Here is a 16,640-nt window from a genome sequence, read left to right as displayed (position 1 = left end):
TGAAATCAAACAATACCCACTATGTAAAAAGAACTGAGGCCTCCCTTAAAGGGGATACAAATGCAACACAAAAAAAAAAATAAATAAATAATATCAAAACTTTCTGAATGAAATAAGTAAGAGAATACGATTCTTTCCCCCCTATGGAGACAATGAGCAATGTGAGTAAAATGATGCAATGAAGAACTGGTAACGGCATACGCGATTCATTTTGACATATAGTAGTAATAGTGTATAAAGGAAGGATTAAAAATTTCTTACCTGTAGGAACAGGAGGAAACCCGCCCATCGGAGGATAACCGGGATAACTCATTGTTTATTCTGATTGTCTACACCTAAAATGAGAGGTTGTGTGTTAAAAATCAATGTTTATTTTTTATCTCAGCACATTTACAACACAGTTGTATTGCAGTGGCTTCCGATTGTAGAAATCCATACATACAGTTGTCACCAATGCAGCCCTATTCAGATAAATAGACCTGATTTTCAGTTGCTGGAATTTCTACGCTATGTGAAAATCTCCTAAGGCTAAGTTTACACTGGGCGTTTTTGCCGCGTTTTTTTTCCCAGCAGCAAACCATGATTTCTTGGCAGGAAAGAAGCTGGGGCAAAAATGCAGTTTTGGTACGTTTTTTACCTGCGTTTTGGTGGCTAACTTGTCTTTTTGTGCATGCTAATAAGTTGAGTGCCTCCAGAGGGGGGGAAGAAAAAAAAAAAAAAAAAAAACTACTTCCTGTAGAACCATACCTCTAGATCCTTTGAAAAGCCGGCAATTCAGCAGCCGCGTACAGTAAAATCACAGCAGGACCCAACAGGATAGAATAGATGGATTACATACAGTGTATATACACAAAATAGATAATAGATGTCAGTGACAAATACAATTAGTACAGTGTGTGTGCAGCTTACCGTACATGTATTTAATTATTAAAAGATTATCTTTCTGAAAATAATGGTGTGGGCTCCCGTGCAATTTTCTTAAACAGCAGAGAGAAAGCAGATGGCTGGGGGCCGATGTTTATAGCCTGGGAAGGGGGTAATACCCATGGAGCTTCCCAGGCTATTAACAGCTCACAGCTGTATAATTAGCCTTTACTGGCTATTAAAACTGGGGACTCCCCCTAAAACTGAAGTAGGGTCCCCCTATAATTAATAACCAGCAAAGGCTATGCAGACAGCTGTGGGCTGATATTAACCCCTTCCCCCCGAAGCCTGTTTTCACCTTCCTGACAAGGCCAATTTTTACAATCCTGAACAGTGTCACCTTAACTCATAACTCTGGAACGCTTCAATGGATCCAACTGATTCTGAGAATGTTTCCTCGTGATATATTGTTTATTAATATTAAAAAGAAAAAAAAAAAAGGAAATTTGGCAAGTTTCAAACTTTTAATTTTTATGCCCTTTAAGGGAATCGGTCACCCCTTTTTTCGAATATGAGCTGCCGGCACCGACATCAGGGCAGAGCAGAATACTGCAGTGCGCAGACCTCTCCCGGCGCCTGCACACTGCAGGATTCTTTTCTGCCCTCTCAACAGGGCAGAGCAGTGCGCCTGCGCCAAGATAGGAAGAAAAGAGGACGGCATCGTATGAAGATGGGAGGCGCCGGACCGGACGCCAGGGTGAGTATAATCTAACTCTTTTTTCTTATCTTTCAGGTTTACATCGCTTGCTTATCTACAGCATTACAGAATGCTGTGGATAAGCCCCTGATGGCGGTGGCCGCAACTCATATTCGAAAAAAAGGGTGACTGATTCCATTTAAATCAGAGAGTATTATTGCACAAAATAGCTAATAAATAACATTTCCCACATGTCTACTTTACATCAGCAAAATTTTTGAAACATAACAAAAAAAAGTACACTCACTGGCCACTTTATTAGGTACACCATGCTAGTAACGGGTTGGACCCCCTTTTGCCTTCAGAACTGCCTCAATTCTTCGTGGCAGAGATTCAACAAGGTGCTGGAAGCATTCCTCAGAGATTTTGGACCATATTGACATGATGGCATCACACAGTTGGCGCAGATTTGTCGGCTGCACATCCCTGATGCGAATCTCCCGTTCCACCACATCCCAAAGATGCTCTATTGGATTGAGATCTGGTGACTGAGGAGGCCATTTGAGTACAGTGAACTCATTGTCATGTTCAAGAAACCAATCTGAGATGATTCGAGCTTTATGACATGGCGCATAATCCTGCTGAAAGTAGCCATCAGATGTTGGGTACATTGTGGTCATAAAGGGATGGACATGGTCAGCAACAATACTCAGGTAGGCTGTGGCGTTGCAACGATGCTCAATTGGTACCAAGGGGCCCAAAGAGTGCCAAGAAAAAATTCCCCACACCATGACACCACCACCACCAGCCTGAACCGTTGATACAAGGCAGGATGGATCCATGCTTTCATGTTGTTTACGCCAAATTCTGACCCTACCATCCGAATGTCGCAGCAGAAATCGAGACTCATCAGACCAGGCAACGTTTTTCCAATCTTCTACTGTCCAATTTCGATGAGCTTGTGCAAATTGTAGCCTCAGTTTCCTGTTCTTAGCTGAGAGGAGTGGTACCCGGTGTGGTCTTCTGCTGCTGTAGCCCATCTGCCTCAAAGTTCGACGCACTGTGCGTTCAGAGATGCTCTTCTGCCTACCTTGGTTGTAACGGGTGGCAATTTGAGTCACTGTTGCCTTTCTATCAGCTCGAACCAGTATGCCCATTCTCCTCTGACCTCTGGCATCAACAAGGCATTTCCGGCTACAGAACTGCCGCTCACTGGATTTTTTTTCTTTTTCGGACCATTCTCTGTAAACCCTAGAGATGGTTGTGCGTGAAAATCCCAGTAGATCAGCAGTTTCTGAAATACTCAGACCAGCCCTTCTGGCACCAACAATCATGCCACGTTCAAAGGCACTCAAATCACCTTTCTTCCCCATACTGATGCTCGGTTTGAACTGCAGGAGATTGTCTTGACCATGTCTACATGCCTAAATGCACTGAGTTGCCGCCATGTGATTGGCTGATTAGAAATTAAGTCTTAACACACAGTTGGACAGGTGTACCTAATAAAGTGGCCAGTGAGTGTAAGTTATAAGAGTTAAAAGTTGACCAGCAATTTCTCCTTTTTCCAACAAAATTTGCAAAACCAACTTGCGGCCAGGGGTCTCCATGGAGACCATCAGGACAACATGATCGCATCGTGTTGTACTGATGGAGGCGCACAGGGAGCCCACTGCTGTGACTAGTGACAGCACCATCAGAGGGGTTAAATGCCTGCGATTGGTGCTAGCACAGATGGTGCGCGTTGCTGCGGGATGTCAGCTCTCACATAGAGCTGACACACTGACCCAATCGCCGCGGCGCTCATCGTGAGGCCGCACGATCGGTGCACTGTACCTGTACTGCTCTTTGCGGTAACGCAGCTCCTGCAGTGCAGTACAGCGCATGTCGGGAAGGGGTTAATAGCCTAATAAGGGGATATGAATATTGCCTGCCGCCCCAGAATAGGCACATCTATAAGATGTGCCAATTCTGGCACTTAGCCTCGCTCTTCCCACTTGCCCTGTAGCGGTGGCAAGTGGGGTGATAGTTGGGAGGGTTGATGTCACCTTTGTATTGTCAGGTGATATCAAGCCCAGAGGTTAGTAAAGGAGAGGCGTCAATAAGACTCCCCAATTACTAACCTCATAGTCATTGTATAAAAACACACCCCCCAAGAACAAATTCCTTTAATTGAAAGAATGACTCCTTTAATAAATCTTATTTATATCATACTTACTGCATCGCTCATTCCAGTTACGCCATTGTCCCCTGCAAGAGAATTAAAATAAAAACAATATCCCTCACTTCATCATTCTGTCCCACGCTGTAATCCATGTCTGGGGGATAGACAGTTTTCAACCTGGATGGTGCCAAGATGCGACCATGCCAGCGTCAGTGTCTAACAGTGAAGTCATCGAGGTTACTACGGGTCACTGAGGCTGCATTCTCAGCCGGGCTGAACTGCGGTGACCTTGGTGAGATTCCTGCTAGTACAGTGAGAAAGTCAAACGGTGCAGAGAGTTCACCGGGAGAATTTCACTGCAGTGAATTTGAAGTCGGGTAAACTCTGTTCTGCACCGTGTGACTTTCTCACTGTGCTAGTGGGGATCTCACCAAAGTTCAGCCCTGCTAGGAACGCAGCCTCAGTGACCAGCGGAAACCTCAATTACATCACTGCTAGTCACTGATGCTGCGCTCGCAGCAGCTCATTTCCCAGTGGTTCTCAGTCTGGACGGTCGCATCTTGGCACTGTCAAGGTTGAAAACTTTATCACACAGACATGGCTTACAGCGTGGGACAGAATGATGAACAGGTGAGGGATATTGTTTTTTTTTATTTCTGTTTCATTACAAGAGACGAGGGCTTTGGTGGAATTAGGCGTTAAGTGACTATAACTGTGTTTGTTATTTTTTTAATAATAAAAGTGCCTTTTGTTTTGTTTCAAATAAAAAAGACTTTAGTATTAATCCATGGGCTTGATGTCACCGGACAATACAAAAGGTGACATCAACCCCACAAATATGAACCCCACTTGCCAAAACTACAGGGCAAGAGGGAAGAGCCAGGCAAAGCACCAGAATTGACACATGAAATAGATGCGCCTTTTCTGGGCAGCTGTGGGTATACCAATATCCATGGCCCCTTACCAGCCCGAGAATACCAGGACCCCAGCTGTCTGCTTTAGCAAAGCTGGTTGTCAAAAATGAGGGGGCCCCACGCCATTTCTTTAAATTAAATAAAAAAATACCACGTGGGGACCCCTCTATTCTTGATAACCAGCCTTGCTGACAGCTGAGGGTTGCAGCCCCCAGCTGTGAGTTTTGCAAGGATGGTTATCAAAAATACATGGGAACCCATGCAGGTTTTTTTAGTTCTTTATTTACAGTGCAGCCATCATCCGCTTCTGCTCTCACTGTCTTGACAGCATGGGAACCGCGGCTGTCTGACTGGCGGGGACGATTTTACTGGTCAGAAGCAGCGTTTGCAGCGCTGACTTGCACATGACAGCGTGGCAAACACTATGTTCGGGCCCTCATTCAAGTGAATGGGGTTCGGGTCCGCTGCTCAGTGTCTCTGCTGGATGACAGGCTGTATGGTCGCAACATGCAGCCTGCCGTCTAGATGTAGCAGAGCTGACTGTGAAGTCACATCCTGCTGTCGTTGACTTTTCTGCAGCAAATACGCTGCAAGAAAATCAACCTGTGGTCTTACAGTGTTTTTCACCATCCATTCAAGTCAATGTGTGAAAAATGCTGCAAAAATGTTGAAAAAAGGGACATGCTCTATGTAAAAAAAAGTAGCAAAGCACAAAATACTGATGACAAAAACAATGTGTGTGCGTGAGATTTCTGAAATCGCATAAATCTCATAGGCTTTGCGGGTACTGCAAAAAGCAGTTGAATATTAGCATAGAAAAGCAGCAAAAGTGCTCAGTGTGAACACACCCTTAAAATATATTCCCATCACAGACTTATGGCATAGACAAAGGCTATGATTAACATGGAGCAAATCTCATTATAAATACCTATTACACCGACTGCATTTTCTACTGCATAAAGTAGACAAATATGTAAAAAACCCTAACAAGCTAATATTTCTACAATACTTTGAGATATTCATGACAAGAGTGCTCACCCGACATGGAGGTGACAGACAGCTGGCCATTGTGCCTGTTTATAGAGCGGCTCATCAGTCACTGAATTAAAGAGAAGGACTAGCGACGAGCAGAAGTATCTGCAGGATTCCAGGCCCTGTGTCCAGGTCAGTGGTACATGGCTGCTAGACAGGAGGCCTGCGAATCTCTAAAGGCCCCGTCACACATAACGATGTCCCAGCGATCCCCACCAACGATCCGCTGGAACATAGTTAGACAGCCCCTCCAGCTATCAGGACCAGCGAGCAAGCTGGTATCTAAGGTAAACAGCAGATTTCTAAGAGCCGTGCAGCTCTTAGAAACCTGCTGTTTACCTTAGATACCAGCGTGCAGCGTCGCTGATCGTTCGTCTCCCGCTGCCACACGCAGCGATGCGTGCTGGCCAGCGGGAGACCAACAATCAAAAAATGGCCCAGGACGATCAAGCGCGATCAGCGATACCCAGCAGGGGGGCTGGTCGCTGATCCCCGTCACACACAGCGATCTCGCTGGCGAGATCGCTGATGCGTCACAAAATCAGCGATCTTGCTAGCGATCTCGCTGTGTGTGACGGGGCCTTAACTTTCTGGCACTCCCGGTGTGGCTTTTGATTAGCCAGTGCTGGTGCGAGGTCATCTGTGCATCACTTTGCATCAAGGATGCCGGATGGCGAAAGATTCACCGGCCTCTCGTCTAGCTGCCAGGTACCACAGACCTGAATGCTGGATCGGAGTCCTGCAAATCGATCCGCTCATCTCTAGTAGGGAGCGAAAGCGGTCAACCTTCATGGCTATAGCAAACTCACAAGAGGCAATGAGAGGAATTCATGAAGTCAGATTTGCTTGTGGATGCATTGCAGTTATTTGCAACAAGTGTATCAAATTATTGATCCGCTCATCTCTAGTAGGGAGCGAAAGCGGTCAACCTTCATGGCTATAGCAAACTCACAAGAGGCAATGAGAGGAATTCATGAAGTCAGATTTGCTTGTGGATGCATTGCAGTTATTTGCAACAAGTGTATCAAATTATTGATCCGCTCATCTCTAGTAGGGAGCGAAAGCGGTCAACCTTCATGGCTATAGCAAACTCACAAGAGGCAATGAGAGGAATTCATGAAGTCAGATTTGCTTGTGGATGCATTGCAGTTATTTGCAACAAGTGTATCAAATTATTGATCCATGTTTCATACATTTTGGGCATTTAAGATATTACACTACTGTGTCAAGAAATTACTCCATCCTCCTACTCTAATTTAAAAAAAGCAAAATCATAAGTCAAATATAGCTATAACAGGTAAAATGCTGGGGGACGTGATCCTTTGGACAAGTTAAAAGTAAAAATAACAGACTTGGTGCAAAGTGTACTAAAAATGGAGTACAACTTTTATAAATCTACCTAAAGAGTAAAAATGATAAAATTCCCCCCTCATAAGGGTATGTGCACAAGTTCAGGAATTAGCAGCGCTTTGGACTCAGCACTATGCTGTAACATCTGGACGCTGTGGGATGGATGCTGCGCAAGTACGCAGCATCCAACCCACAGTGTTTACTGATCATGTGCACATACCCTATGGTGGTGTTTACAGGTTGCATTTTTTTTTTCGGGGATTCACCAAAAAATACGCTTAAAAAAACGCTTAAAAGAAGCTTCCCATTCATTTTAACGCATTTTGCACTGTGTGCATATTGATGCGTTTTTTTCCCCGCAAAAAACGCTTTGCGGTAAAAAAAAAAGCATCATGCTCATTAATTTCGCAGAAAATTCCGCATTTCTTGCTATTTTCTTTGTGTCTGGGGACGCGTGGAAAAAAACGCATAAGAAACGCACTTTTTTTGCGCGAAAAACGCGTGTTTTCTGGGAAGGAGTCCTGTTTTTATGCAGAAATTTTCCGCATACGTGTGCACATAGCCTAAGTGTTTGTGGTCTTCTTTAATTGCTCCTGCTAGTCAAACAGTACAACATGAAATGTGCAAACAAGAATGGAATATATTCATTTTCAAAGCCGGTATGAAAATGAAAGCAATTATCAGGTTAATTGGTAAGTGAATCATGTATGATATAATACATACACAATACACACTGATCAGTTGCCTCCTAGTAAAGCCCATGATAGAGCACAAGCCCTGGGCCTGGTACTCCTCAAAAATTCAGTTATACCCAATTCTGGACTGTACAACTGCTGGGAGCCAAGAAAAAGGCTCTGCAGCCCCCCCTTGAATGGAGCAGATGTTGACATGCTTGGCCTCCGCTCCATTACCTATTTGGGCTTCTGGTGAAAAATGGCAATCTAAGAGCAGAGGTCGAACACATGCACCTCCGCTACAGTCAACATGAGGAAGCAAAGCACTGTTCTCAGAATTCCAGAGCACCGATCTTGCGAGCTTTCAGACCTCTAACGATCAGTAAGTTATCTCCTATCTCATGACTAAGATATAACATGATCTTTATGTTAATAACCCTTTATTAGAGTGGAGTGTCTTCCTCTATATCCACTCCAGCAGAAAAAATCATTACATTGTGGTCCACGTGTTGGACACTCAGGTTTCCTTATTGTTATTTGGTGCCTCCAGGATATAGCATATACAGAGCAATTAGAGAAATTACTGAGATTAAGTAATGCTTGGCAAATAAAACCGGGCGTTTGCATGTCCAGTGAAAACATCAGACTGGGCTTGGAGAACTTCTGGGCATCATAGGTCAATGCAAATGTCAGAAAATACCCTTCCATAAAAGTATAAATCAGTATTAGTATAAGTAAAAATACCCCATGTCGAAATAAGTAAAAAATTAAAGATAATTATGAATAGACAACCCTCATGGGATCATAAGACTCCAATAAAGTGAATACAAATGCAGGAAAATGGTGACGTCCCAACCATAATGTGTAGAGAGGACACCACACCAATGAGAAATCAGGCAGAAAATATAGGAGGACCTATATATAATGTCCCTATTATAGCCATGTTTTGATCTTTATCCCATTATAGGGGCCGCAGAGGTTGGCCCCTTTAATGACAGAATCCCTTCAATGACCCTTAAGTAACAATTCAAGAATAAAACTAAATTAATAGAAAGGTTTATATAATGTTAATATGACTAATGCAATCCAATTACTTAACCTCATGAAGCAGGAAATGAAGCTATGTGGGGATTGATTATTCCCCCTCCAAGTGGTCGTGGTCCATCTGGATCCAGAGTGGTAGTCCTGACCCGTTTACCTCATTTTTTAGTGCAAGGCTATGTCCACATTGCGTTATGGCCCTGCGTTTAACGCATCCGGTACACAGCGGCACTAACACTATGTAACGGATGCGTTAACGCACCCATTGGCCGCCATTCTTGTAACGCATCGTAACGCATGTCAGATTCGGCATGCGTAAGCGATGATGCGATACTTTGTGACGCACCCGAGAACGCTGTAGTTCGTGGTTTCGGGTGCGTCGGGTCTAACGCACAGACGCGTTCACTGTGCATAGACCTGTATGGCTAACGCATGGTAACAAAATGCTACCATGTGTTAGCGCATACGCTGGCGCTAAGGGAACAAAAGATGTAAAAAATGACATCAGCGTTAGCGCATTAAACGGATGCCCCTAAGGCAATGTGGACCTAGCCTAAGGGTACGTGCAGACAATCTGGAAATGGCAGCGCTTTGGACGCAGCGCAATTTTGCTGCGTCCAAAGCGCTGCCGGCTATTGAACGCAGGTGAATCCTCATGTTATCATTGAACCATGCGGAATCACTGCGTCCAATATATTCTATGGGTGACATTTCTCTTGTGGAGACGCTAGAAACTGACATGCTGTGGTCTGGAGATGTGGCTGCATGTCAATCTCTGCGGATGAGCTGCAGGCATCTCTGGACGCATAGTGGACAGAGGATTTCTCTGGACGTTGCAGGTTGGACGCAGCACAAGTACACAGGGCCCAACTCGAAGTGTTTACTGATCGTGTGCACATACCCGAAGGCAAATTTTTACATGCGTTTTACGTACCAGCAAAGTCTATGAGATTTCAGAAATGTTATGCACAGATGTATCAGTTTTTGGTGCCAAAACTCAAAGTAGAATACCTTTTTTATGCACTAAACTTTATCAGCATCCACAAGAGACAACTGTACTATGATAAAAAATGGAGGAAAAAAAGGCACCAAAAAAGCAAAAACGCAACAAAAACTAAGCAAAACCTGCTTTTTTTTTTCTAAACAGCAAGTTTCTTAAGTGTCGATATTGACAGGTTCATCAGACACGGATCTAATGAGTATAATGGCTCCAGCCAACTGATGACTGGGAGAGATGTCAATTGTGTATGTCTGATTTCAGACTGCTGATCGCTCAGAGATAAGCCTCCACCCAATGTGCCAGCGGCTTTCTTACAGAGAACACAGAAGCTCTCCGCCGAGTGGGCACTCCTGTATATGGGAGAGTCGGACGAGACGGCTGTCAGCTGCATGAGTATTTTTCAGCCGACGGCCATCTAATATGTATGGCTGGCTTTACTATGGTATTCGGGTAATAAATTATGACAGCTGGAGCTCTGTTTGTTTCCTACTCACCAGTATCTATTGTTGGCACACTTGCAAGCTGTGACTTCGCAGAAACCTAGTAATGCTCTATGTGGATGGTAAGAAGTGGGCATGCAGCATTTACCTAGTGAAGACTAGAGCGGCCAGAGAACTGCTGTAGATACATACAAGCTTCCTGGATATGGTGATTTGTTGAGAAGGGCGTACTCCTCACACAGCTATCTACAAGGCCTGGAGCCATGCACCTAATGCACTTAGGGAGTGCTAGCTATGAAAATAGCTCCAGCAGCAGCTGCCATACCCTGCAGACCCACCCACACAGTATTTGCTAACACTTCAGCCTGCCTAGTAACTAGCACTGCGCTACATGCCCTGCTCAATGTACAGGAGGTTATGAACTGTAGCACCATGGTATTCCCTTACAGACGTTATCACACAGGGTGAATGTCACTATAAGAGCTTTTACAGTATTTTTCGTGCTTAAAATTGGGTTTTACACAGTGTTTGGAATCAGCAGCTTGTGTAGACTGTGAAACGATAACCTTGCAATGTTGCTGGACCTAAAGGCTATGTTGCAATTTTGCTGCTTTTTTATGCAAGTTAAAAGCTGCATTTTACAGTACCAGCAAAAGCTATGAGATTTCAGAAATGTCATTCAAATCAAATTTTCCTTTTTTCCCCAAAAATGTTTTATGGTTTCACATGTCTTGTATTGGTGTCCTAACACCTTACATTGTTCATACTTGTACGGCAAAAGCAAAGCTGAACTTTGGGATCCTGAATAAGGCATAAAAAATGCAGCAAAAAAGTCAGCAAAACCTTCTTTGTCTGTAGCCTTTTTTTTTTTTTTTTTTTCACTGCCATGAGATCAGGTTTTGGCTGTAGAAAAGAAAAAAAAAACACAGCAAAAAAAGCAACATGTGAACATAGCCAGATCAATTGTGACCAGTATTTCCTCTTTCTTTATTCCCACTGCTCTTCAGAGTATTTAGCTTTTTTTTTTTTTTTTTTAAACTCTGGCATAGGGGTTCCAGGGCATTTTATTTATTGCTAGTTTTTATGGTCTCATAAGGAGGCAAGGTCACAGGATTCTCCGGGGGAGGGCTCTGTTCACATTTTCTTCTTTAGGCCTTCTGCACACATTGCGGATTTTGACACAGATCCGCAGTATTTTTGGACGTGCGGAATTGCACAAAATCCGCAATTAAATGCACAAACAATGTTAGTCTATGGGAATCCTGAATTTGTTGTGCACATGCTGTGGAAAAATACATGCGGATTTGCAGCGTTTTATTTTCCGCAGAATGTCAATTCTTTTTGCAGATAGATCTGCAGATTTCTGCACCCATTGACTACCACTAACTCAGGCAAATCCGCAGCAAAACCACAGGTGTAAAAAGATTTGCGGTTTTGCTGTGCAGTTGCATGCGAAAAACGCTGCAGATCGGGAGGAGGAAGAGTGTGTGGGCGGAAACTATGCGCATGTGTGTGTGTATGTAGGTGTCTGCGGGTGTGTTCGTGCGGGTGTCTGTGTGCAGGCATCGTCCGATAGGACTACTATCCCTTCCGATTATGTCTGCTGTCACATAGAACAGTGACGGCATTAGCCGATAATGGGATAGTAGTCCCATCATTCGGCTTCTGTGTTCAAGTGTAAAAAAAAAACAAAAACATTCACATACTCAAACAGCTAATCCCCGAAGCCATCAATCGCCTGCAAAAAAAATAAACCAACAGTATACTGTTCCGACGTAATCCATTTAATGACGAGTGTCCCACGACGATCTCCCATGTAGAGCTGTCACACTGGGAGATGTGACGGCTCTCCAGGAACCTCCAATGATACAATGGCGGAAGGTGTATCACTCCGCCGCCTAGAGGTCACTGGAGTTCGTCCTGTCACTTGTGGCACCGCTGCTTGGGAAAATTCTCTTGCAGCAGTGCCGTTCAGTGAGAGAATGAACTCCAGTGAACCTTCAGTGATAACACTGCAGGAGCCATTATCTCCTGTCAGTGTGTCACTGGAGACCCTGTAGTGTGGTCACATCTCCTGATGTGACAACTCTACACGGGAGATAGTCGTGGGACACGTTATTAAAAGGACTACAACGGAACAGGGAGTATTTGTGTTGGTTTATTATTTTGGTTTATTTTATTTTTTTGCAGATTGATGGCTTCGGGGAATTAGGCATATAATAAATATGGGAAACTGTAGTGTTTTATTTCATTAAAATACTTTATTCTGGCGGTGTCTTTATTTAACCCCTTAACTATAGGATTAGTAATGGATAGGTATCTTATACACGCGTGTCCATTACTAAGCCGGGCTTGATGTCACCTTACAATGCAAAGGTGACATCAGCCCCACAACTATTACCCCATATGCCACCACTACAGGGCAGTGGGAAGAGAGAGGCTAAGTGCCGCCATTGGCACATCTTAGAAATGCGCCATTTCTGGGGGGGCTGTGAGCTGGGGTTTTTAGCCAAAGGGGGGGTAATATACATGGTCCCTTCCTAGGCTATTAACATCAGCCTGCAGCTGTTTGCATTGCCTTTCCTGGCTACTAATTATAGGGAGACACCACATCATTTTTTTTTCCATTTTGCTTTAATTAAACAGATATTGCATTTAAGGCCGTGGTCACTCTTGCAAGAAACTCGCACAAGTCTTGCACCTCAATACCTGGCACTGCCGCCGGCACTCAGGACTGGAGTGTGCGGCTGCATGTACAGTTAGGTCCATATATATTTGGACAGACACAACATTTTTCTAATTTTGTTTCTAGACATTACCACAATGAATTTTAAACAAAACAATTCAGATGCAGTTGAAGTTCAGACTTTCAGCTTTCATTTGAGGGTATCCACATTAAAATTAGATGAAGGGTTTAAGAGTTTCAGCTCCTTAACATGTGCCACCCTGTTTTTAAAGGGACCAAAAGTAATTGTACAATTGACTCCAAGGCTTTATCATGGACAGGTGTGGGCAATCCCTTTGTTTTGTCATTCTCAATTAAGCAGATAAAAAGCCTGGAGTTGATTTGAGGTGTGGTGCTTGCATTTGGAAGGTTTTGCTGTGAAGGAAACATGCGGTCAGAGGAGCTCTCCATGCAGGTGAAACAAGCCATCCTTAAGCTGCAAAAACAGAAAAAACCCATCTGAGAAATTGCTACAACATTAGGAGTGGTAAAATCTATAGTTTGGTATATCCTGAGAAAGGATGCACTGGTGAACTCATCAATGCAAAGAGACCTGGGCACCCACAGAAGACAACAGTGGTGGATGATCGCAGAATAATCTCAATGGTGAAGAGAAACCCCTTCACAACAGCCAACCAAGTGAACAACACTCTCCAGGAGGTAGGCGTATCAATATCCAGATCTACCATAAAGAGAAGACTGCATGAAAGTAAATACAGAGGGTTCACTGCACGGTGCAAGCCACTCATAAGCATCAAGAATAAAAAGGCTAGACTGGACTTTGCTAAAAAACCTCTAAAAAAGCCAGCACAGTTCTGGAAGAACATTCTTTGCACAGATGAAACCAAGATCAACCTCTACCAGAATGATGGAAAGAGAAAAGTATGGCGAAGGCGTGGTACAGCTCATGATTCAAAGCATACCACATCATCTGTAAAACACGGTGGAGGCAGTGTGATGGCTTGGACATGCATGGCTGCCAGTGGCACTGGGTCACTAGTGTTTATTGATGATGTGATACAGGACAGAAGCAGCCGAATGAATTCTGAGGTATTCAGAGCCACACTGTGTGCTCAGATCCAGCCAAACTGATTGGTCGTCATATCAAACTACAGATGGACAATGACCCAAAACATAAAGCTAAAGCAACCCAGGAGTTTATTAAAGCAAAGAAGTGGAATATTCTTGAATGGCCAAGTCAGTCACCTGATCTCAACCCAATTGAGCATGCATTTCACTTGTTAAAGACTAAACTTCAGACAGAAAGGCCCACAAACAAACAGCAACTGAAAACCACCGCAGTGAAGGCCTGGCAGAGCATCAAAAAGGAGGAAACACAATGTCTGGTGATGTCCATGAGTTCAAGACTTCAGGCAGTCAATGCCAACAAAGGGTTTTCAACCAAGTACTAGAAATGAACATTTTATTTAATCTGTCCAATTACTTTTGGTCCCATTAAAAACAGGGAGGCACATGTTAAGGAGCTGAAACTCCTAAACCCTTCATCCAATTTTAATGTGGATACCCTCAAATGAAAGCTGAAAGTCTGAACTTCAACTACATCTGAATTGTTTTGTTTAAAATTCATTGTGGTAATGTCTAGAATCAAAATTAGAAAAATGTTGTCTCTGTCCAAATATATATGGACCTAACTGTATACTTGATCGATGCTCGTTATGGGCCTGAAATCTGGATGGGTCTACACTGTCTTAAAGTTTTCATACTTCTGATACAGTTTAGCTGAATTTCAGACCTCGCTTCAGCATAAAACCCATTTAGTAAATGCTGCAATCCCAAACTATGAGTAGAGTATACGGTTTGGATACTCAATGATCCTATATTGGTTTGCCAAGAGACGCACTTCTTTCTGCTGCTGGAAGACACATCTATCTAACTTTTCCTCTTGTCATAACACGTCACTGTCAAAAAGAGCCCTACCCACAGGTATACGTGGCGAGGAAATTACAGGCAAGATTTACAAGTATTCCCTGAAATACCATGGTGTAATGATCACATAGGACTGCTAATGAGCTACTCTCCAGTCTGTTTGCATACAACCCTTGTTCCAATTCCATTTTTAATCCACTAGCAAAGCTCAGCTTACAATTAAGGTACTGTCACATTTAGCGATGCACCAGCGATCCCAACAACAATATGACCCGGTCAGGATCGCTGGTGCATCGCTAAGTGGTCGCTAGTGAGCTGCCACACAGGCAGATCTCATCAGCGACATAGCAGAGGTCGCTACTTACCTGTCAGACGAGGCGATGAAGACGTCCTCCCGCCCGCGTCCACGCGTCGCTCGTCGCCACAGCAGGAAGCTGCCGACGAGAAACGGCCCAGGACGTTCTCGCGCGATCAGCGATAACCAGCGGGGGAGCGGTCGGAGGTAAGTATAAGGCTGTGTGCACACGCTGCGGATTTTGCTGCGGTTCCGCAGCGGTTTTGGCTGCTGCGGACTCGCAGCAGTTTTTGCTGCGGTGTACAGTACCATGATTCCCTATGGGAATCAAAAACCGCAGTGCAGACGGTGCGGAATTTTCCGCGCGGATTATCTGCGGTTTTCAATCCGCAGAAAGAATTGACATGTCAATTCTTTCTGCGGATTCTCCTGCGGTTTGCCATCTCCTCCATTGAGGAGATGAAAAACCGCAGGGCAAAACCGCAGAGCAATCCGCAGGTAAAACCGCAGGTCTTTTGACCTGCGGTTTCACCTGCGGATTTTACAAAATCCGCGCGGATGAATCCGCACATAATCCGCAGCGTGTGCACACAGCCTCAGACATAGCAATATCGCTGCTGCGTCACAAAAACCAGTGACGTTATAGCGATATTACTAACAATATCGCTTAGTGTGACAGGCCCTTTAGTCTGAGGCTGTGTGCACACGCTGCGGATTTTGCTGCGGTGTACAGTACCATGATTCCCTATGGGAATCAAAAACCGCAATGCAGACTGTGCGGAATTTTCTGCGCGGATTATCTGCGGTTTTCAATCCGCAGAAAGAATTGACATGTCAATTCTTTCTGCGGATTCTGCTGCGGTTTGCCATCTCCTCCATTGAGGAGATGAAAAACCGCAGGGCAAAACCGCAGAGCAATCCGCAGGTATTTTGACCTGCGGATTTTACAGAATCCGCACCTAATCCGCAGCGTGTGCACACAGCCTTACAGGGAAATCACGTTTGCATTTCTTCCAGGTATTCTATAGTGTAACAAACACTGCGGATCTCTAGTCTGTCGTCCCAACATTGTGGAACTAGTTTACAGAAGACCCTTCAACACACACAAAGCCAGGTCCATGAAGACCTGGTATGACAAGCTTTCCTGGCAGAGCTCGAGAGGCCTGCACAGAGTCAAGACTTCAACCCCATCAAACGCCTTTATGTTTAATTACAATACTAACTGGGAAGCCGATCGTCTCACCCAACATCAGCGCCTGACAGACCCCCAGAAGAGTGGAGGATATTATGTTGTGAGAAGGGGTCCAGCTTATTATTGACAAAACAGGATGTCCAACTAACGTATACGGACGCCATTTTCGGCATATTGTGTGCATCAGTAACAAATAGATTAGTAATTCCTGAGGGAAGGTATTGTCCCAAAGTGCATGTCACTATCAATGTCTATACATGCTTCAGGTCTAAAGTCTCTTTTTCTGCAGTTAGCTCTCAGACCTACCTATGGTCCCTATACACCCCTGCTATACAATATCTCCTGTACAATCTGTGATAAGTATAATG

The 16,640-nt window shown here is 44.2% G+C and overlaps 1 protein-coding gene across 3 annotated transcripts in view; it reads right to left on the bottom strand.

Annotated features, from left to right (window-relative positions):
* Positions 1–16,640, bottom strand: part of ANXA11 (annexin A11) — a 68,997-nt gene that overhangs the window by 34,773 nt on the left and 17,584 nt on the right. For 2 of the 3 annotated variants that reach the window (XM_073574769.1, XM_073574767.1), the window contains exon 2: positions 262–335. In XM_073574769.1, coding sequence (XP_073430870.1) covers positions 262–313 — 52 coding nt within the window. In that variant the 5' untranslated portion in view covers positions 314–335. Of the gene's footprint in view, positions 1–261; positions 336–10,227; positions 10,370–16,640 lie in introns of those variants that run through there. The other variant, XM_073574768.1, reaches the window with a different exon arrangement.

The sequence above is a fragment of the Dendrobates tinctorius genome, unplaced genomic scaffold (assembly GCF_039654945.1).
Source record: "Dendrobates tinctorius isolate UK_male_01 unplaced genomic scaffold, ASM3965494v1 ptg000040l, whole genome shotgun sequence".
Taxonomy (NCBI): domain Eukaryota; kingdom Metazoa; phylum Chordata; class Amphibia; order Anura; family Dendrobatidae; genus Dendrobates; species Dendrobates tinctorius.
The sequence above is the reverse complement of the archived record's forward strand: the minus strand, read 5'-3'. Positions and strand labels throughout refer to the sequence as shown.